Raw genomic sequence first — 24,535 nt, 5'->3', positions numbered from 1 at the left:
GAAATATATGAACATACTCCTAGAGCCCAAGATAAAACTAAATAGAGCTCTTCAAGTAGCAATCAGTGGCTATGGTAAACTATTAATTTTGCTACATTTAAGAAGTACATCTACTAATCTAGCTACACATTAAGTATTGGTATGATATGACAGCAATGGTTTAGTGCACATACATAATTTCTTTTTACATAGAGAAGGGAAATGGAGGTAGAATAAGATAGAGTGATTAATGATATCCATGAATGCAATCTCTGACAAAAAGGAAATTCTAAGAACCCCTGAGTTTAGCTAAGCTACTCCTGGTTGGTATCAGGGTGGTAGGGTTTTGCTTCCCCTGGACCTCGGTATAAAACCCCACAGCCCCTAGTAATTTCAGCTAGTAGTTAGGCTATATGCCTGGATAGGTATAACTTTAAAGGACAAATTACTTGTGCCACTTTGCTTCCTTGGGTCACACAAAGTCAGGGTCCCAGTAGATGACAGTGAAACATGTGAAATTTTTTTAGATTCTTTTGTAAAAGTATGTGGCTTGTATGTTATTTAATGAAGTATGCAATTAAATCAACTGAGTATTAAAATTTTCTTTTCTTTTAGTATGTTCTTTTGTGTCCTTGCTCATTTTGACCAACAATGCAAGCTAAACACTAGTATTTTCTTCTGATTTGGGAGACTGGAGAGACAAGAAAAGAATAGACATTTTGTATCCTAAAATATGAAAGTAAGAAAAAAGTTCAAGGATTTCATTAAAAGTAGGTAGGTAAAAGAATTAAGAGAAGATATTTTAAATATATCATTATATACTGTGCTACAAAATTATTTCAAATATGCTCCCAAATCTACACTTGGAAAAACAAAACATTGCACATATGCTATTTATACAAACACAAAAATTCAAAGGCTAAGCTTTTAAAAAATTTGGCTTGAAGAGAACTGTCAGTGCGGAACACTGGATAATACAATGACATTCAGGTGACGTGTTGGCTAGTTTTCCTGAACCTCCTCTCCTCCCCAATCCCCGTCTTTTTTTGTTCTTTGTTATAAAGAATGGCTCCCTGGTCAAGGGAGGAGAAAGAGAAATATATCCAGAAATAAAACTGATATAAAAACAAAAGAACTCAATAATTAAAAAGAAGCTGACTTATTATACATAGGTTACTGTCAAACTCTCCCATGATAGGATCTATAGTTTTATTCAGATCAAATATAGAAGCCCTTATTCTTCCCATCAAAAAAGCATAACTTCTATATAGTTCAAACTCTAGTATATTATTACCTGATAGATATGAGTTTCACTGGTGGCATCTACTGTTTCATGTAGTTTGGGCATATACACTTTAATATCTTTTCCACCAAAAGCTCGGCAACATTCTGCTAGGTCTTGACTCGCTTCTGGTGGTCCGTGGACTATGATCAACTGCCGTGGTTTCATCTGATTAATTATTTTTTTAATGGAGTCACCATCTGAACGCCCTTCATAGTCTATATAAGTAACCCTGGCTCTGTAACAAAGTACATAGTTATAAATGCTTATTTTTCTCGTTAATTTTTACTTGCCCTAGGCAACATTCATGGTATTTCTCAAAAATGTCTATTTACAAATAGAACAAAGCATTTGTTCCAGTTTAGATAATAAAAGCACCTAGCGTAACTCTAGAAAAGAGAAAATGCAAGACAACTTATTTAGGTAAAATGAACTGTTTATAATAAGTTAGAATATAATTCTTTAACATTAGCAGTATTTTATACTTAACTTAAAAAAAAATTAAAACCCTTATATTCTGTCTTAGAATCAATACTGTGTATCAGTTCCAAGGATGAAGAGCAATAAGGGCTAGACACTGGGGTTAAGTGACTTGTTCAGGGTCACATCTGAATCTGAATCCAATCTATCTGAATCCAAATTTGAAACTAGGATTTCCATCTCCAGGCCTAGCCCTCTATCCACTGAACCATCTAGTTGCCCTTATACTTAACTTCTTAAACTTTTTTGCTCTCTCTTTCATATGTATCATTTCCCCAATTCCAACTTCCTGAAACATAAATGAGGCACTTACTTGATTTCAATTGATTCTGTTGCAGAAATGCACTTGGTAGGAACATCTGATAAATCTTGATCCATAGGTTCATCTCCATTTGTCAAGCCAGACTCTAATTTGCTTTTTTCTTCTTCAGTGGCTTGAAGCTCAGGCACTAAGAAATCTTCTGGTCTAAATAGTAAAGCCTCACTATTAATATTTCAGCAATATGCAAGATAATATTACATTACTATGTAAGTGGCACCATTAGTACCATCTGTTCAAGTCTCTTAATCTATAAAGATGAATGTAGTTCAAAAACAACGCAAAAAGGGGACTAAAAAAGCGGCATCTTTTACTACTAAGATTTTTGAGTTCTAAGTTAATCATAATGACAAATCACAAGGCACTCATGCAAACTTTCCTTAAACCTATCTAAAAATCACATGTCCAACTTCACCTTTGCCTTCATTACAAGTTCAATAATCACAGGTAGAAGAAGGTAGTACAAAGGAAACTGGATTTAGAGCCAGAAAATAGGTTCAAATCATGTAGAAGATCCTGGTTTAAATTGGGTGCCTGGGTTCAAATGGCAATTCTACCAATAACTATCTGTATGACCGTGGGCAAATCATTTGCCCTCTCACTTGCAAAATAAGGGACTAGAGAACTGTAAAGTTATTTTAAGACCCTACTTTATGATCTCTTCATCTCCCTAACTCTGAGCACATTATTTTATTTTATTCTTTATGGAGAAGTCTGAGTCCAAATGGCATGAGCTTTCCAACTTTCATTTTCCTTTAAGTCATCTGCTACTGTCTCTGTAGCTGTCTCATCTTTTCCTTCCAGTTCAGGAAGCTTTCTTTTTTCTTATTTAAAGCTAATCCCCTCTGCTAATGTTCTAGACTGCTATCTCTCCTCACCTTTTCCAGGAACTTTGTTCCCACAAAGCAAAATGAAAACATAAGAAAAGGCACATTAAAAACCTTTTGTTTTATTTCTTTGCTATAAAATCTTTCTTCTAGCTACCATCTAGCCCATCTCCTTACTTTTGCTACTAGACCTTGAAAACATTTTCTATCTCACTTCTATTAAAGTGCCTTCTATAATTAATTTATAAGACCTAAATCTTGTCAAATAGTGACTTTCATAGTCCTCCTCCTCTATTTCTCTATAGAATGACAAACTCTGAAGTTCCTCCCCTAGTTTTTTATACTTTCTTGTTTCTCCCTATAACATGACCCTTCTTTTTTCCCTTCCTGCTCTTTTAGTCCTAAAACTATGTTTCTCCTATCCTCAGTTTTTTATAATACTCATAGTCTTGGAAAATTTATCTACTTTTTCTGACTTCCTTTCCTACTTCTCTACTGATGACTCACCAGCCTAAGAAGCAGTCAACAGCTCTCTCCTATTACATCTCCTCTTATATATTCCAATCTTATTTGGGGCAGAATTCCTGAATCTTAGATAAAATTTTAGAACCACCTTGACACTTACCTTTTCCTCATCCATTATATCAAACCTGCCACCAAATTCTATAGTTTCTTCCTACTAAATGTATTCAATTCAACTCCATTCCAACAGTTACTCCTTAGACCAAGTCTTAAATCATCTCAAATCTAGGCTATTTGTAACATTTCTAGCTTGTCTCATTGACCAGCCTCTCTACTCAACTCACCTTGCTTACTGCCATTTTCATTATGTAACTGCTATCTTAATGCTCAAGAATTCTGTATTATCATAAATCTAAATACTTCTGCCTAACTTTCAAAACCCTTTAAAATTCGACCCTATCCTACCTGTTCAATCTAATTTTCATTTATTCTACTTATCTCCAGTCAGAACAGTATTTTCTCACACACAACTGTTTAGTCTTACATCTTTGACTCTATCTGAGGGTGTTTTCATCACTTATCCAGAATGTACTCTGCCCACCTATTTTCCACATAGCCTTCAAATCCCATTTCTATTTCCACCTTCTCATAGGTATACTCTAAAGATAAGAAATGAGAAGCAGAAAAACACACTAGTCCAGGAGTTAGTTAGGAGCCAAGGGTTCTAGTTCTAACTCTGTCATTGGCAAGCAATTTATTGACCTACTCTGGATTCCATCTGCACATCTCTAACTAGTCTATTAAGGAGTTTTTTGTAATCCTATAACACTGAGTCCTTAAAAGATTTAATGATGCATTATACTCTATTTCTAAAATACCTTGGAAGTCTTTTTTAGGTAAGCTATACCAGCCCATCTCAATTTCTCCCTTCTCTGAACTATTTAAAATTAATACTATGGACTTAGTATCATGGGCAAGTCACCTAACATCCTTACGCCTATTTTTTCATCTGTAAAATAGGATTAGCCTGAGCAGCTGCTTCCAGCTATGTGTTGGTCTTCTCCTCTTAACTAGACAGTCTCTGTCCTTAAGGATTTTACAACTTGTTATATTTATTTTGAATACTAATTATCAAATACAAATTTAAATTTATTTAACTAGAATACTTAATAAGAATATTTAAATAGAAACCATAAGAAGAAAGAAAAATTAACATCATATAATATGTGAGTCCTGGTTGTGCAGTCACAGGCCTTGGATCTGAAGCATGCTCTTTCACTTCCTGAACATGTACCTTTCAGCACTTGTTTCCTTACTTTACTTATCTGTAAAAGGGGGTATAAGGATGGATTGGGGGGGGGCAGGGAAGAGAGAGGAACGAATGTGATGATCTCTAACATCCTTCCCAGTCCTAAATATCTGATCCTAAGTCACCCATTCTTGTGTTTAACAATCTTCCCTACAGGAAGTGTTTCTTAAGCCAAGTTCATTTTCCTCTAATAATGATCATAACCATTCCCACATCCTATCTTTAGTGTTTAAAGAAACTGAACATCATCCTCGAGATGAAACTGAACACATATGAAGCCAACTATGTCACCCTTTCCTTTTTTCTTCATATTCTATTTTTTATATATTCTATTTTCAGAGCTTTAATTATCTTCTCTGAACTCTTTCCAAAACTATTTCAGAGGCATTCTGGTACAATGAAAACCTGTATAATGCTGGACAGATCATGCAACTTCTCTTGGACTTAGTTCTTTCATATGTATAATGAAGGAGTTAGACAAAGGGAGCTTGGGGACCTTCTAGTTCTAAATTCCGTGATCTCAAAAATTAAGAGTGGGATGAAAATGGCAAAATGGCAAATTAAGTTCAGACAATTCTTTCAGACTTACAGTCCAGTAAAATGAACATTTTCATTGCTAAAGAAAAGTTTGCTTCAAACAAATCACATACTTGATAATCTCTCCATACTCATCCCATTTAATTCTTTCTTCTGGGGCAGGAAACATAGGATAAGACTTTTTAGCCTGTTTGAAGAAACTTCCTTTTCGGCTACCTTCACCTTTCATCATCAAATCATGCTTAGTTTTGTGTGCTGATGGTTGGTCAATATCTTCTTCAACATCACTCTCATCACTAGAATCTATATCTGCCCTGAGATGATAATGAAAAAAAAACTATAAGGTTTTTAAAAATTCAGTTGCTTTTAAATTCTAATTTTTTTTAGTTGAAATACAATATTTAACAAAACATGGCACGGGATGTCAGGTAATGAAATCACAGAAAGACCATCACTGGTTTAATTGTATAAATGCTTCTACTATGAGAAAGATAAGTATTCCCTCTACAACAGCAATAACAAAGTCAAAAGTAAAATTTAAAGCTTAAATTAATACTTCTCTGAATTAAGATTTTTGTCCAATATGATCTATGCTAAGATTTTTTTCTTAAGAAACAATATTGAAAGTGACTTATTTCATCCTGGCAGAAATACCACATTCATATATTGAAAATATCATTCATAGTAATCAAGTTCGATGTATGCCAGAAATGTAAAGATGCTTCAATGTTATAAAATAAAAACATTAAAAACAAAAACATCCCAAACCATATACCAAAAGATCCTGAAAAACCCTTTCATAAAATATAATATTCATTTATATTACACTTATATGCAAAGCATCGTTATAGAGATCTTTTAAAACATGATAAAAAGTATCCATCTAAAATAAAAGTTAGAAATACATGGAATAAGGGAAAACTGTTTTCCCAACTAATATAGGAATAAATGAAGGAATGTCCCTTTTTCTTCTGTTATTTCAAATGGTCCCATCTCTGATATATATATGTATGTGTATATATATATATATATATATATATATATATATATATATATATATATGTTATGTAACCCTAAGCAAAATATTTGACTTTTCAGGACCTCAGTCCACTCTCTAAAACCCTAAGCTGCAGAAATGGTGCCAACCTGCACGGAGAGAGTTTTCTCACCTGGGACTTAGGCCATTGATAGCATAGGTTCAGTCCCAGCTGATATAAATCTAGAAATATCAGCAATAATAATAAGACAAGAAAAAGTGATTAATGGTAAAGAGAGACAAAACTACCCCAATTCACTTATGGCATGATAGTTTATGTAAAAAAAAAATCTGGAGAATCAGCAAAAAAAAAAAGTAAGAAAATTAACATCTTCAGTAAAGTTGCAGGTTGTAAAAGAAAGACAAAAATCAACACCATTTTCTATAGAATAACACCAAACTCCAGGAGGGAATGATAAAAAAGGAAGTTAGTGCCACATAAAATATCTGAGAGTCAATTTACCAAAGCCCAATTCAATTCCCACAGAACTATACTTCTAACAAACTCCTTAAAAAAATTAAAAGAATACTTAAACCACTAAAGGAATATTTATTGCTCATATCTATACTATGTCAATATGATAACTACCCTTCATTCTCCATCTTGGTTGTTTCTGCTTTCACAGATAACACCTCTCACATCTAATCTCTTCTTTCCACTAAGAGCCATCAATTAGATGACCTCTCAAGTCCCTCCTAATTCTAAATCTATGATGCTTAGTCACCTATTCTTGTTTAATAATCTCTCTTAGGGTGCTTCCTAAGCTAAGTTTATCTGCCTTTAATAATTATTATAATCATTTCCATGTCCTATTTTTAATGCTTATAAAGAAAATGAACATCATATCTTCTATGTTAAGCGTTATGTTAGGCCTATCAAAATTCACCTCAATAATGGAACAGCCTCCTAATTGACCTTCCTGTCTCATGTCTCTCTTTTTACCAATTTATCCTTCACACAGCTGCCAAATTGATTTCCCCCAACCATAAGATTAAGCATTCACTACCCTAATTTCAAATGCTAGTAATACCTGAGAGTAACTGAATAATCAACTAGTACTCCATTTGTATCCTCTGCTTTTATAACTTCTATTTTTGTGGGATTTTTATAGTATACATGTTTAATAATACAGTAGTACATTTGTGTAGTTTATTTTTGAAAAGTAAAGATACAAACTCAGTGGAATTGCTCATCAGCTCCGAGAAGGGGGAAGGAAAAGGAGAGGGAAAGAACATGAATCATGTAATTATGGGGAAATATTATAAATATTTTTTTAAAAGTAAAGATACATATATGAGTGTATATGATCAAAAAAGTTTGGAGAATACTATTATAGGGAATTGTTCTCTAAGTGGAGAATATATGGGGGGGCGGGGTGTATGTTTAAAAATGAAGGTGATTTATAAACTAAAGATATTAATAACAATTGAAAAAAACGGTTAAAAAATTAAGTTACTTACTCTTTTGATTGTTCTAGTTTCTTAGCTGCTTCTTTCTTCAGTTTCTCTTTTTCTAGATACTCTTCAAGTTCTTTTCCCTCAAGTTTCACACGTTTCCTCAACTAAAGCAGAACAATTGAAGAAAGTATTAAACTATTATATAGTTTATGTTATATATAAATATGTATATGTAATATATATTATATAATTATAGTTTTGAGGGAGAAGATAGTGAAGGAGTGATCTTGAAGTTTAAATTTTTTTCTCCTTAAATTATCCAATGGTTCATTATACGTAGGTATCTGGTATTCACCTACATTAATAGTAAAAATGAATTCTCATGGCACCACATTGGATTAAACTGTATGAAACCAAAAAGGATATCAATTTCCTTCTACAATAAGTACATCTATTTGTTGTATAATATAACAACAGCTAAAATGGACAAAATACTTTAACATATTTACCTAACTTCACAAACTTCACTTGATCCTCATAATCATGTGTGGTAGGAACTGTAGATATCCCCTTAACAGGGATAAGCAAAATGAGATCAGAAATGAAATGACTTTGCTCATGATTACATAGCTACTAAGTGTTCTAAGGCAATACCTGAATTCATGTTTCTGATTTTAAATCCAGTACTATTTCAGGCTGCCTAACTTTTATAATCTTAAAACTAACTTAAAATTTCTGATGTCTTGTTTTTTTTTAATGTTTTTATATTTTGTTTTAATGACTATTCACAGAAATTTAATTATTTTTAAAATAACTTTACAATTCAGATTTGATACTGACAAATGTGCAGAATTCATAGATGAGATTCTGAAGATAATGAACCATAAAAATCATCATGTCCACTAGTAGTTAGATAAATTAGGTAAATGACTCCAGGTCAAAACCCCAAGTCTCCCAATTTCTAAGACCAATAATTTTTTTATTACATCTTATTGTCTCTCCCTGAAAAGACATTCCTTCAGAACATTTTACTTAAACAACAAGTCCCTATAGTTCTTTATTTTACTGCTGGAAATTTTCACAAATGCCTATCTCACCATAATAAGAACTTCAGTAAAGTATTTTGCCCAAAGGGTCTCTTTTACAGTTTATGAAATATCTTTTAAAATGTTATAGATATCTTATCTCAGTCTAGTGCCTTGCGTACAACAAAGCTCGGTAATGAAATAGTAAACCTATTTAAACTCTCATATTTGACAAGATCAATGAACAAGGTAATCTAATTGACAAAATATCCTAGTTATTATATACACCTTGACTAATGTCATGTTTATAGGAAACCAATGATATAGCTCCATGGAAATAATCTTACAACCTAGAGATAGAACATTGAATTTCATTTTTTTACTCTTTTAGTTTAGTAATTAGTTTTCCTGATTTTTCCTTTTAAAAAAAATAAAATCTCTGCTATTTGGTAGAGGATAGACCTCTAGAGGATAGGAGAGGGAAGGACACAGGTAGAAATCTGGGCAATATAAAAATAAATGGTATTGAAATAAAAAACTTTTCTTTTGGAAAGCATCCATCCAATATTAATCTCATGATCAACTCAACATATTATAGTAGTATTTTGTAATATTATATAGTAAGGTTTGGCTAAAAATGAATTAATGAAAACATGAATTAGTGATATTAATGTGAAATAAGGTTAGCTGAGGTACCATTTGTGCAGCCCATGACTATATGCCATAAATACATTAACAATTTTGAAAGAACTAGAATATGCATACAATATCCTAAACATAAGAACTATACTAAATGTAATTAAATATGTGTTGATTTGAAAGGTACTTTGGATTCTAGAATTAGCTCAATCATTTTTATAAACTTTTTTTTGTGAAAACATTCCAAAAAATTTAAAAACACTGATTTATAGCTTATGAGAATGTACTAGAATTAGAAGTTACAAGTTCTATTCCATAATAACACAGCTGAGTTTAACAACTCATACGTGGAAATTAGCATATGTGTATATTTACCAAAAGTATTTAGCAACAAAGGTTAAAATTGTACTTAAATGTCAAAAGGTATTTTTAAAATAGCATTTATTTGTAATCCATCTGTATGACATATTTCAAAAGTCTTAAGGTAAAGCTTATGAACATGCTTCTTACCTCAATTTCTGTGATTTTCTCAGAAGGGTTATCTATTAGGAAACGTGCTAATGTTCCAGGTGTAGTTCTGTAAGTTAGAATGATTGAATTTTTAGAATCCTGGCACCATTGAATAAAGAGATCTCTTGAAAACCCACATTCCAAATCAGGTTGGCTGGCAAGTACAACTTTGGGGCTAGGTACACGAGCCAGATCAGAAAGACCATGACATAAAGAAAGATGGCGAAATTGAAATGGATTGTTTCTTTTGTCTTCAAAACATCTCATCAATTTATCACTCATCCATTCTACCTAATAGGAGGAGAAAGGGTAAGTCATTAAGAAATTGTTCATTACTATACTATTTAGTTTTAGTACACACTATTTCAAATTTCAAATTATATATTCTACTCCAAGTTCTCCCATGCCTCAATGTAGTCATTAAAAATACACCACTAAGTGAAAACTACATGATAATTTTTTTTTGTCCCTGTGACCAAGATATTTAGTCACATTCAAGTAATTAAGAGCTGAAAAGTCGTTAGATCTAGATTTAGTCAAACTTCCCTACTTTTACACATGAAGAAAATGAGGCCAGTGAATCTGTGTTGCCCAGTCATATAGTCAGCATAAGAACCAATTCCAGAACCCAGATTTAACTTCCAAGTATAGTGCTTTTTCCACTACACTTATCACAATAGCAAATCAGCTTTTTCAGAAGTTTAATAATTTGTTTCCCATATAATTTTTATGGATATCAACTATTCTGTTTTTACCCTTCATTGTATAATTCTACACCCTGTTTAACTTATAAGATTTCATAAATATATGGAAGAAGGCAAAATATAAATCCTAAATATATAAAATACTTCTTATTAAAACTAAAATTTATCACAGGTAATACCCCTTCCCCAAAAGACAACAACCTCAAACATTTTTAGCACTCAAATTATGAGAAAATTTGGTTGAGGGAACATACAAATAAAAATAAACAAAAATAAACATTCAGCAGAATTTAAAACTGAATGGATTAAGAACGTTTTCTATATATATTAATATAAAGCTGATTAAAAAAAAGAAATCAAGAGATCCCCACAAGCTATCTTTCTATCTCAACAATGGCTAACTCAAATCTTCAACCCCATTTATTACATATTACATATAATCACATAAAACCAACCTGGGATTTAGAAAACTCCACTACATTGTAACTGACATTATTCAAGAGTGCTAATGAATATACACCCAGGCCTGCATCTTTAGTTCTCCAAATCTGATCAAGAAGTTGGGCAAGTTCCAAAACTCTGCCTGCTGTGTCCACAGCTATTAACACATTCCCATCACCTCGAAGTGTTTCCAGGACATTGGCTAGAAAAATATGAACATAAAATTTGGATAACAATTACTTTGATCCAGTATTTAAAAAAGCTAATCCTGTTTTTAGTTTATCCTCAAGTTTATAATATGAAAAATGAAACATTAAACATTTTGTTTCTGACTTGACATAGCAACTAAGGGTCAAACTGAGACTAGGATAAAGATATCATGAAATACTGGCATTTGTTTTCTTAAATGGAGCATGGCAAGAGTAAATGATTCAATTATCTACACTAATGGAGGGGAATAGTATAAAAAAATGATTTTAAAAAATGTGTTGGTCTTTGAAATGTACAATACAATAAATCCTCTTGTAACCAAACCCCATACTATATAAGGAGACTTGCAGTGCCCACCTAATTGTATCAAACAATATTTGATACAACAAAATTCTAGTATAACAAAGAATTTAGATATACATCTGATGTATATACCTAGGATTGTATGTATGTAGCACATGATCCTAGGAAAATATGAAAATCTTCTAGGCATGTTATAGTTAATCAATTAAAAATGTGTAAAGTGATAGGTAAAAAGTCAACCTGGAATAAACAATTTTCTAAGGATAATCTAAAGACTATAGAATCAGAATCAACTGCAATAAATTCTTATATTAAGGAAAATGTTTTCATGGTTACAGAAATTTAAAATAGAACAGTAGAAAGGAAGAACACACATAAACCTTATTTCCTTTAAAGTGGTCAACTACACTATTACCAGGAAGAATGGTAGGTATACGGAATAGTATATAACAATAATTTATGCTATCATACATTTTTTACTGCTGATTTAAATATAACAAAATACATACTGAGTAGTTGCTCGTCCCTTTGTTTTCGTCTGGGCTGCACATAAGTAGCATTAAAGGAATCTGTGATAAGCAGTGAAGGTCTACTTAACATTTCCAGGGAACATCCATTTAAGTGACTGCAAATAAGAGTTGAATTCTCAGTATAAGATGTAGGAAATCTCGTGACAATATAAAACTTATAACTTTTATGCTCCCAAAGAAAAAAAAGTTTTTCCACAAAATTTATACCAAAATACTTTTTTGATGATGCCATTGTTATATGTGCTCTAATTAAGAAAACCTGGTTTTGAAAATCAAGATTTACAAAATATCTAAAATGGAGGGTAACTCCTTACCCTATAAAAAGAAACCACAAGACTCCTTTAAGTAGCAAGCATTAAAAACACAACATATATGCCAAACTTTTAGAAAAGCTGTTACATGGAGCAGAGGTGTTAAAAACAGTCCTTCAACTTTAGAGTGCAGCCCAAACCAGACTAAAATGGAATTGGAAAGTATATAACAAAATGAATAAAACCATAATAGAATACAGACAATATCAATATGCTATTTTCTATAAAGTTAATATATGGTCCTTAGGAATCCTTATGTACGGTTTAGTAGCTATTTCTATTTTAATTTGATATCACTGATATAGACAAACATATAGAAAATAACTTGACTTGCTGATTTTCACAACCTCCCTCAACCAAAAATGTAATGATGTTTATTTTTGGAAAGTAAAAGTGTGTGTATGTGTGAAATCAACTAATCTAAGAGTCACTTTGAAAATAAGAAAAGTTCTTGTGTAATTAAAGTTCTTGATATTTGATGCTTTTGGGTTAATCTAAAATCAGAGATCTGGGGAAAATAATTGAATTTACTTTAAGCACTTTAACTTTCTAGGTTCACCTTCATGAAAATGAAATGTTCATATATATTTCATGCATATCCAAGTACATTTCCTATAAAAATGTTTTGTTTAGATTTACATACATCTCCCTCTTGTGGTTGAAGTCAACAGCATAAACAATTTCTTCTTCACCATCTTTGACTATTTTCCATATTGTTCCTCCAATCATGTGACCAGCCGGCAGAGGTGTGATAGACAAACCATGCCCTTTGCCTATATAAAAAAAATAGTAATGCTAAGACTTTGTTGACAACATGTTTGTGAATATGGAATTATTAGAAGGTGATTCAGGAGTCTGCTAGCACAGATACAACCTCTCTCTAAATTTCCCACATAGGGGACTACTCAAGTTTGAAACTGGGCACCAAAACAAGGGGAATTTCCCCCAGAAAACAAATAGGCTACTAGCAACTATGTCCTGTCAGTAGGGACTAGCTTTCTTTTGTGTTCCCTGATGCTGCCATTGTTCTTCTCTAGCTAAAACTTCACAATCATTTGCTAAAGAAAAAATGAGAGCAGTAGAGAATGCCTCATAAAACAAAAAATATTCATTTCTATATAATAATAATGAAAACCAGGAACTCTATTCAAAATAACAACAAAATGTATGAATATCTATAAGTTAATCTGGTAAGATATACACAAGATTTATCTGGATACAGTTGCAAAATATTTTTAAAGAAATAAAGATCTACTGTTGGGTAATATGAAAATCAAATGAAATTACAATATTACCTACACCAAATGCAGATTTAGCACTATATAAAATTATAGCAGGGAAACTTTTAAAACTAGATAAAATAGCAGCAAAATTAACAAGGGAAAAAAAAGAAAAAGTATGAGAGAGCATAGCATTACTGGACCTCAACCTTATTATAAAGCAATAACCATAAAAACAATTCAGAATTCATTTTTAAAAAGCAGATCAATGAAATAGACTTTATTAAAAGAGACAAAATCATCTGAGTGTTTGATAAATTAAAAAACAAAATTTATTAAAGGACTACTTGTTTGTCATAAACTGATGAAAAAAGTGCAATGCGGTTTAGCAGAGATTAGGGTTAGACCAACATCTCACACCATATTCTCCAAGTTCAAAATTTACATGCAACCTGAATATAAAAGGTCACATTATAAAAAAAGTAAATGAGACCTTATGTATCTTTCACAATTATGGTTACAGGAAGAATTCTTAACCAAATAAGAGATGGTTGAGATCATAAAAGATACCATAGACAATTTTTTGCTACAACAAATCAAAAAGATTTTTTAACAAATAAAATTGATGAAGACAAAATTAAAAAATAGTAGAATGTGAAATAGTTGTACTAAACATCACAAAAAAAAATCACATAGCCTCTATACAAACACACACATGTATGTAATGGACACAAATATATAACACTAAGAGCCATTTCCCAATACATATGAACAGTTTAAAAAAATACTAATTATGAATTGCTTCTTGATAATCAGCTTGCAGATAAGCTAAATCAATGGCTATAGCACTACTAGGCTCTTTCAGCCTACCAGTAAAGAGAAATGCAACTCAAAACAACTCTAACATTTCATTTTTTATCCATTAAATTAATAAAAAAAGAAAAGATGTAGGGACAATTAATGTTTGGGAGGCTATGAGAGAAGAGGATACACTTAAGAAGAACCACCAGGTTCTGGATTCTGGACCAGTATTTTGGATTTCAGATTGCAATTATTAAAAAAAAAAAAGGAAATTAACTGTCCATATCGGCAATTCTACTACTGGGCATATACTTGAAGGAAGTCAATGGCAGAAACAGAGGTTCAAAATATACCAAAAGTCATAGCAAAACTTTACAGTAGTAAAGAACTGGGGGAGGAGGGAATGTCATATGCCCACGAACTGGAGCATGTATAAAAAACAGCAACAAAAAACACAGTAGATGAATATAATGGAAAATTATAATGCAGTAAGAGAGAATGAATACAGGAATTCAGAGAAACAAGAGAAAATTTATATAATCAAATATGGCAAAATAAAGAGAAGCAAGAAGACAACTACACCATGACAGTGGCAATGTAAACATCACTGAAAACATCACCAAAAGAAAGTTGGGCTCAGCATCCAAAAAACCAACAAAATTCCTAAGCAGAGGGTGAAACGTATGTCCTCCTTCACAGCAGGTACATAAAGGGCTATCAGTATACATATACTACTGCATATATATTGTCAGATACAGTCTCTGCATCAGATGTTTTGGCTTAGGTGTTTTCCTTTCTAACAAGGAAATCTGTGTTAACTCTGGAGGGACAATAGGAAATGATTTTGATCTAAAAACAAAAAACATTAAAAAATAAACCTAGCATCTCCTCTCCCAACTTCCACCCCCCCTCTAGTGTCTCAATTGTTGGATACTCAATAAGGACAATTTATAACTACCCAGCTTCATTAATCAAACTCAAAACTTTTAGAAGTCTGTATCACAAGGTCTGATATGATTCTTATTTTGTTTGGGAGAAGTTTTATCTAGGTCCCAGAAGCAATATGAATTTTAAGTGTTTTCACTTTATTGCAAAAGCTGAGTCTTTCCCCCCCCCTCAATTCCATCAATTGTTACCTTTCAGATTCACAATTTGTGAGAACTTGAGTTGCTGTATTTTATCAAAAGCTGCATCCACATCATCCAGTGTAAAGAGTGTAAAATCCTCTGTATTATGACGAGACTAAAAGAACAACACACAGGGAAACAAAAGGTTAATTTAAAAAAATGATTGTCAGGGCCAAAAAGTTGGAAATATAGAATAAAATTTACCTGATAAAGATCATACATGAACATCTGTCCCATTTTATAAACAGGAATAGTTGCATAGATAGCACAATTCAAACCCAATTTTCCAACAGCATATGGGAGGGCACCAAGATGAAGAGGATCAGGGTGAGAGAGTAGTACTGCATCTACCTGGTGAACATGTCTAGAAGGACATAATTGAAATGATTAATTTCTGACATCCATTAGAGGTACTATAGTTCAATGGAAATAAAAAACTAATAGTAAAGAAACTTGGTCTCAAATCCAGGTTCTGACATTAACCAGCTGAGTAGAATCATATGCAAAAATCACTTAACTTCTTTTTTCTAATCAGTAAAATGGAGATAATACCTTCCCTAACTATCTTATAGGATTGTTGTGAAGAAAGCTCTCTGTAAACTTCAAAAAAAGAAATCTGAGTGATAATTATCTTTTTCCAAGAGATAAGATTACAAATACAAATTAGCCAATTCTAATGCTTGTTAGAAATTCCAATTCAACATTTTGTATTAGGTTAAAATTAAAAACTAAAATTGGATTATGGATGTCAATCATAACATAACCTGTTCTTCTTTACCAATGGTAACAGAATACTTCATAAATATAAACATAAACTAAAATAAAATGTTGAGAAATACTGCTTTAAGGAGGTAGAAATCTGGAATATGAATCTAATTGTAATTGAACTATACATTCCAGTTTAAGATTCATGTGTTCAAGTTGGAACTTTAGGAGGTACTTGGGGAATGATGTTACTTTTACCTACCTCTTTTGCTTTGGATTTTAACTCAGTTTTCTGGATGGTGACCAACAATGCCAATCTTGTAAAACCTCAAATTAAATACGATGCTTGAGAGAATGGGATGTTTTAACTGATTGTGAGTGTGAAGGTAGGATTAACTTTCCCCTTGCCTATTTTTAGCTAATCAAATCAAGAACTTTAAGTACCCCTACTTGGCACTAAGAAAGAGAGTTCGCAACTCCAGAGGCCCCTGGGCAGTGCTAGGCAAATTGAAAGACTGCAATTGGTTCCCATAAAGTAGGGAAGGGACAGGAAGTGATGTGGAAAAAGAACTATAAAAAGTCCTGAACTTCCTGTCCCAGGGACTTCTCCTTTGAACTTCTTCTCCTTTGGACTTCTTCAGACAGAAATTATAGGGCAACTAGATAAGTTATACTTTCCACTTCCTTCCTATATTTCCTCTCTTTTACTGTGCTTCTATTAACTAAATTGTTAAGAGCGACTAATAGACTCATGACTTAAGAGTTAATTTTTAAATCACCAACCACAATATTACTTTAATATTTTTATTAGCATATTAGCTAATTTTCATATTAGCATAAAAACCCAAATTTTAAATTCTTATGTGAGTCAACCAGAAAACACATTTGTTTTTTTCTACTTCTGTTATCAAACATCTTCTTTTACATGTATTACTCCACTGATGAGTCATGAGAAGAATTTTGTCTTTCTTTGATAGATTAGGATCCTATGGTATCTTAAAATCATCATTCTAAACATCAGGTTTTATCATACAATATTGCAGTTGTTGCAGACAAAGGAAATGGCAAAACACTTTTCCAAGAAAATTCCAAATGAGGTCACAAAGAATCAGATATGATGGAAAATGACTAACCAAAAAAATAAAGTATAGGATGTTGTGCTAGATATGTCTTGATCCCAGAGAACACCCTCTTACAGAATCTGATTCCTCTCTAAATCTCTTAACATGAACTTCTTTCTTATGATTTGTTTCTCTCCTAAAAATAGGATATAGAAAAACTCTAGAAAATTACAAGTTTGTTACATTTCAATAGGCATCTTCTAAAGGCAACTATATGATATAAAATGAAGCTACTTAACTTTGTAACTACTATATCAAATAAAATGTTTACAAAGATCTAATTTATCTTTTACTATGAGCACAATCAAAAAGAATATTAAACATTTTTATTGCATTGAAAAGGCACTAAAGTATATAAAAAAAAAAGGATTGACATATACATAGGCAATTACTTACTTCCTAAGGGAATCTATAATATCCATTGAAAAATGCTCATCCCAGCCACAGTCCAATAAAAATCGAAACTCATCAACCTGAAGTAGATAGCAAAGTGCAGATTCTTCCTGCACCCCTGAGAGGGTAGTTAGTTTGATGATAGATGTCATTTTTGCATCCCAAGGTCACCACAGAATGGTTCCTTCAAAAGAAAGATAAATGCCATTACAAATTTATCTGGAAAATTGAAGTCTTTACCAAACTGGCAAATGCATGAACCAAATGAAAAAATATACAAAAATTGCTTTGCAAAAGCATAAACGCCAACCATCATTATCACTATCATGTAATCCTTTCTGAAGACATATCATTTTCCCCCAAGTTGAAATAGATGGTTGTCTTTCTCAAAAGTTTCCAGGAAAAGTAGATTTTGGGTCTTTTATTTGGCCAAATATTTGGCCTTTCCACTATTTGGTAAAACTTTTTTTCCACTCGACCAAAATCTTACCTTTTAAAGGCACTTTTCTCTCATTTAGACAAAAAGAATAGTTGCCTATCATTTTCCTCACAAAAGATACAACTATAAAATGATGAATTATAATTTAACAATAAGTTCTATGGCCAATTATTCAAAATATTTTTTAAGTTTTTCTTTTAGAATTCTTTTCAGAAACACCTATTTTCCCAGCACCCCACTCCCTATTGAGTAGCAGGATTGGTTTTCTTACAATCTGGCTCAAGTCATTTCAAAGTTGTTGAGAAGAGTTACTAAAATGAGTGTTTAGTCTCCAAAGTGACAATATTAAGACAAAAGACATTCTGATAATTTATGATACATTTATTTAAATTATTTAATCAGGTTCATTGCTTTGTAGTCATAACACATATAAATTCCCTTGGAACAGATTCACAGAATTTAATGCAATAATAATTTAATTATTATGTGTCATTATTGTATTTGGTTACTGGGTTTACAAAGACAAAAACAAACCAGCCTGTGCCCTCAAGAAACTTACATTGTATTAGGAGAAGAGGATCTAGAGAGAATCTGAAGATTTCCTGTAGAAAAGATACATAAGAAGGACTTTGAAAGAAGTTTGATTCCAAAAGACAAAGGTGAGAAAGAAGAACTTTCTAGGCATGGGACTAGCCTGTGCAAAGGTAGAGACAGGAGGCATAAACCTCAGGCACAAGGAACAGCATGCAAGATCTCTTTTAGATAGAGCATAAGAGTACATAAATGAAAGTAATGGGCAATAAGCCTAGAAATATAGATTGGGGCCAAATTGCAACAGGCTTTAAAAGTCATATTTTTTGTATTTTTGTATTTTATCCCAGAAGAAAGAAGGAGCAACTAGTATGACTTATCATCCATAGTAATCATTGTGCTTTAGGAATATCAATTTAGCAGGTATGTGAAAGATGGACTAGTGAGGGAAGGAAAAGACTAGAATTAAAGAGACTATTATAATAATCTAGATGAGAGTTAGGATTTAAAATTAGAGCTAGAAAGGACTTTAGAGGTATCTAGTCCAGCTCTTTCATTTTACAAATAAAGAAATGGAGTCCTAAAGATTCAGTGACTTACCCATTATCACAGAAGTAACAGATGGTAGGGCTAGAATCTGAATCAAGGTCCTCTGAATTCAAATCTAATCTCTTCTACAGAACCCCATTGTCTCCCTTGAAGGTTTGCTGACAAATGCTTATTAAGCTTCTACATGAAAAGAACTATATTAAGTATAGAGGATACAAGGGTGGGGACGGGGAGAGAAGTCTGTTCCCTTTAAAGAGTTTATAATAAAAAAAAAGAGCTAAAACACCCAAGAACAAAAGAATGGTCTGGATAAGGAAGTCTTTACATGAATGTCTACAGATAGATTTCAGGGGGTGCATGAACTGGAAGGGCATGATTTGGAATGATTGTAGATTGAGTTGAAAGAAGAGGAGAGCCATGGTGGTAGAACTGGTAAGACTTGACAGAGGTTTAGATATATAGGGGATGAAAAAGAGAAGCAAGTAAAAAATGACTGAAATTTTAAGCCTGCTGAGGTTTTCAACCACTTGGTGTTATCAACAAATCTGGGAGAAAAGGCAGTTGTTTTTTTAAGTGGGAGCAGTAATATTCAGTTTTACACAACACTGAGAGGACAGAGGTAAAGGAATGTGGAATCAAGATGGCAGAATGAGAGGAAGCATTTTTGCCTTGCTCTCCCAACAGACTTCCTCCACAAAAACATAAAAAACATGTCAGACCAAATCCTGATCAGCAAAGCCAAGAAAAAAATCACAAGTCATTTTTCCAGCCCACAGCTCTTTAGAAAGATATAACGGTCTTCATATACTGGGATGAGGGGTGGCTAGGAATATAGTACAGTGGCAGAATGCCAGCATTCACAGAGGTAAAAGGAATCAAGAGAGAACACCAGGGAAGAAAGAAATCCCTAAACAAGCATTGGGAGCAGAAATGGTAATTCTGTCATCTATTACTCAATTCTGGGTCATAGATCCAAGGCAAAGAGGTGCAACCAGCCTGGAGCAAAATAGAGATTTAGTTTTAATCTTTAGTCAAGTACATAATCCTACAATGCAAAAACCAGGCCACAAGACCAAGACCAAAGGAGAACCAATAGTTCAGTTGCTCTGAACCTGCACAAATAAGCAGCAAGCAACAGTGACTGAGGCCAGCAACAGACTAGTGAAACTTGATTATACACAAATCAATAGAAACCCAGGTCAGGGAACTTGCAGAGATCAGACCAGGAGGGCAGTAAACAGATCTCTCCCCAGACTGTACCATTTTACAAGCAATGAAAACTTATAGGGCTTCAGACTGAGCTATGAAATAAGTGAGGTTCAGGCCAGCCCTCCCACCTCCCTTCCAAATAAGGAGTATAAAGTGAATATAAAAGTCCAAAATCAAGATGTAGGTTGGAAGAACATGCAAATGTGAAGGAAGGGCAGTTTAGCAGGATCACACCTCAAGAACTAAAGAACAAAGCTATAACGATCAAAATAATTTGGTACTGGATAAAAGACTAATTGATGAATGGAACAGATTAAGTTCATAAAATATATAAACAAATCAGCACACAGTACCTAGTGTTTGACAAACTCCCAAATCTCAATTACTGGGGAAAAGACTTAACTGCCAAAAAACTGCCACAAAAAACTGGAATGTAAGTCTGGATGCAGAAAATAGGCATTGATCTGTTAGCAAGCCTATGGCACATATACCAGAATGTGCTGCTCCCTCTCCCCTCTCCACATACAAATGAAGACAATTCTCTCATCATCTGCCCCTTTGCAAACAGTCCAATGGTAGCACTTCCTCCCTCCCTTGTTTGGGTTAAGGCAGGAGGCTTAAACAGGGCATGAATGTGCAGTTTGGGTAGTTGGTCTCTAAAAGGTTCACTATCACTGGCATAGACCAACATTTCAAGATAAGCTCAAAATCAGATTCATGATTTTGACATGAAGGGTGATATCACAAGCAAATTAGTGGAGCTTAGAACAAATTACTTGTTAGATCTATGGATAGAGGAAGAGCTTACAACAAAGGAAAAAGGTTTGCAGAAGATAAAATGGAAAATTTTTATTACATTAATGCAAAAGGGTTTTGCACAAAATTAAATGCACTAAAAATTAGAAGAAAAGTCAGGAAAAAAAACCTTTTGTAACAAGTTTTTCTGATGAAGGCCTCAATTTCTAAATATATGAAGAACTGAACCAAATTTATAAGAGACATTTCATAATTGATTAATGGTCAAGAGTTATGCAAAGGTAGTTTTCTGAGAAAAATCAAAGCTATTAAGTTTTTATGAAAAAAATGTTCTAAACCACTTAAACATTAAAGAAATTTTTTTCTTTTTTCCCAGGATATGGTAAAGCAACTCTGAGGTGCCACTTCACACCTATCACAATGCCTAAAATGAAAAAAGGTATATGGGAAAATAAGTACAATAATACACTGTTGTTAGAGTTGTGAACTAGCCTAACCATTCCGAAAAGCGATTTGGAACTTTGCCCCCAAAGTTATTAAGTTGTGCATACCCTTTGACCCAGGAATACTGTTACTAGGTCTATCTCTAAAAGAGATGAAAGGAAAAGAACCTACACGTCAAAAAAATATTTATATTAGGGGTGGCAACAAATTGTAAAATGAGGGGTTATGGGAATGGTTGAATAAATTATAGTATATAAATGTGATGGAATACTCTTAAGTTGTAAAAAATAATTTAGTAGATAGTTTCAAGAAAACCTCAAAAGATCTATATGAACCAATACAGAGGGCAGTGAACAGAACCAGAACAATCCACACAGGAATAGCAATATTGTAAAGATATGGATTGTGAAAGACTTAGTAACTTTGACCAACACAATGATACACCATAATTCCAAATTCATGATAAAAAATGCTATCTTCAGATAGAGAATTGATGGATCCAGAGTGTTAAGTGAAGAATTTGTTTTCTTACTTTTTCTTATTCTCCCTTTTCCCAAAATATGGTTTGTGTGATAAAATAAAATTTTAATTAAAAAATTTAACACTGGTGAAATATCTAAGTGTAAATGTTCATCAGGCAATTGAAAATGTGAAACAGGAGTTTTAGGATGAGATCATGACTAAATATGTCAATTTAGTCATCACTTAGAGATGGATGATATTTGAGAGGAAGTCACCTACTATTTTTAGATTTAGCACTTATTAAATGCCTACTTATTTCATGAACTGGGCCTAGCAGTTCACAATAATTACCTCATTTTATCCTCACTACAATAGTGTTTGAGAGTTAAGGTTAAGTGACTTGCCCAAAGTTACACAACTACTAAGTGACTGAACTGGGAAGTGAAATTTAGGCTTAAGTCTTTTTTTTACTCCAAATTCAAGGCTTTTATCCATTGTGCTACCTCAAATCTCTCTTAAAATAAATGCCTACTTAGTCCTACAACTTAATAACTTAGGTTACTTTCCAGAGAATAAATATACTTCTGAAGATCTATAAAATAAGCCCTTTAATTGAAATTATGCTTTCCAGTAAATCAAAATTTTAAAATGTGTGCGTACGGTTTTGTTAGTTTTAAGCAGTCCAAAAATTTATGACAGGGATTATTTTTTCAATTTGAATTTGTGTAACTGTAAACCCACTATTTCATGGAGTTTTAAAAATCTTTTAAAATTATTTTAAAATAAAAAAGTAACTTTGGAAGCTACCTGTACTTCAGATTTCTCATGGAAATTTTCCCTAGCCTATTATAAAATTTGAAAGAATAATTTAAGGATAGTCTATAAGAAAAGCTTCATAAGTAGGCTGAGCTAACAGATGTCATATACTAACATCAACAATCCATCTACATAGACATACCAATTCAGGATGCACCACAAGCTATTTAAATATAATATAGAAAAAAAGTCCTCATTTGTCATATACTCTTCCTGTTCATACCTAATATGCACCTTTCTGTTATTCTTTGGGTCATATTCAGTTTTAGTTCTTTGGATACTATAGTATTCCACAACTTGTAGTTAGACATCACCAGAATAATATTAGTGTTAAAAAGATGGGCCTTGATTTCAAGAAGAATTTACCATAAAAATGAATTCTGTAATTTCACAAAAGCAATCTAGGCAGCTCTAGTACTCTAGTTCAATCCCGTTTTCAATTCAAGGTCTATTTGTAGATTATGCCCAAGGGGTGTTGTGTGTGTGTGTGTGTGTGTGTGTGTGTGTGTGTGTGTGTGTGTGTGTGTGTGTGTGTGTGTGTGTATACAGTCTGATAAATTTAACAACTGCCAAATGCCTACCTTTGTGTTAGACATTAACAGAAATTAAATTTGAAAAGAGTTTACAATTGTCTGGGATAGTGGGGGATGGGGATGATGGGTAAACAAGACTAACATATGAATTGAATATGATGCGTAATGAAGTGATATGTAGTCAAAAAAAATGACCTTAAGTTCAAGTCAATTACCTATATCTATATAGATGACATTCAACTCTCTCTGTATCTTCAAACACACAGACACACAGTCTCTCTCTCTCTCTCTCTCTCTCTCTCTCTCTCTCTCTCTCTCTCTCTCTCTCTCTCTCTCTCTCTCACACACACACACACACACACACACACACACACACACACAGCCCTAATCTCTTTCCTAAATTAAAATCTGGGCATCTAGACAAAGATGTCTCTTCTACATCTCAAATATGTCCAAAACATTAATTACCTTTCTCACCACAAATCTATTTATCCTGTAAACTTCCCTATTTCTGTACTACCATAGTTCTTGAAATTAATTCCCTTTTCCCATACTTCATCCTCGATAGTCAGTTGCCAAATCCCATCTATTCCACTACCAAAATATTTCACAAATTGGTACCATTATTACCACGTATATTGTCAATATTTTAGTTTGGGCTCTAATCATTGATCACCTGAACTGCTCTTAATAATATTCTAATTTGTTTCATTATTTCAATTTAGAATTATGCAAATTAAGTTACTAAAATGTCCAAGAATTTACTTCATTATACTTCTCTAATCACTAGTTAAGATTCTACACAACTGGCAAAATAACCTTTGAGCCTAACCATGTCACAAAGTTCAGAAATCTCCAGCTTCCTGTTTTCTCTAAAATAAAATATCAACTTTTTAGACTAACAATGAAAACCATCCAAGGCTTGAGTCACATGACCAACAAGATGGCAGACTAGACATCTTTTTCAAGTCTCATGAACTTTCAAAACTCAACAAATTATATGCAATAAGTAAAATAAGTATAGCTATCTCCATAGACCAAAACACTAATATCTAAAGAAGTAACAATCCTATGAATTAATGGCTAATCCCTAACACATTCACTAGGCACCACCCCATCCATTAGCC

The 24,535-nt window shown here is 32.8% G+C and overlaps 1 protein-coding gene across 2 annotated transcripts in view; it reads right to left on the bottom strand.

The window, feature by feature from the left end:
• The window catches only part of CPSF2 (cleavage and polyadenylation specific factor 2), a 34,806-nt gene that overhangs the window by 5,518 nt on the left and 4,753 nt on the right, over window positions 1-24,535 (bottom strand). Inside the window, exons 1-12 of one of the 2 annotated variants that reach the window (XM_056810455.1) lie at window positions 18,668-18,705; window positions 17,673-17,853; window positions 15,655-15,814; window positions 15,460-15,565; window positions 12,946-13,075; window positions 11,971-12,086; window positions 10,963-11,150; window positions 9,804-10,094; window positions 7,693-7,793; window positions 5,309-5,509; window positions 2,055-2,207; window positions 1,274-1,499 (exon numbers count right to left, since the gene is read on the bottom strand). In XM_056810455.1, the coding sequence (XP_056666433.1) occupies window positions 1,274-1,499; window positions 2,055-2,207; window positions 5,309-5,509; window positions 7,693-7,793; window positions 9,804-10,094; window positions 10,963-11,150; window positions 11,971-12,086; window positions 12,946-13,075; window positions 15,460-15,565; window positions 15,655-15,814; window positions 17,673-17,821 (1,821 nt within the window). In that variant the 5' untranslated portion in view covers window positions 17,822-17,853; window positions 18,668-18,705. Of the gene's footprint in view, window positions 1-1,273; window positions 1,500-2,054; window positions 2,208-5,308; window positions 5,510-7,692; window positions 7,794-9,803; window positions 10,095-10,962; window positions 11,151-11,970; window positions 12,087-12,945; window positions 13,076-15,459; window positions 15,566-15,654; window positions 15,815-17,672; window positions 17,854-18,667; window positions 18,706-24,535 lie in introns of those variants that run through there. The other variant, XM_001365275.5, reaches the window with a different exon arrangement.

Source organism: Monodelphis domestica, chromosome 1 (genome assembly GCF_027887165.1).
Source record: "Monodelphis domestica isolate mMonDom1 chromosome 1, mMonDom1.pri, whole genome shotgun sequence".
In the NCBI taxonomy this organism is placed as follows: Eukaryota; Metazoa; Chordata; class Mammalia; order Didelphimorphia; family Didelphidae; genus Monodelphis; species Monodelphis domestica.
This window is presented reverse-complemented; position numbering and strand designations above follow the sequence as displayed.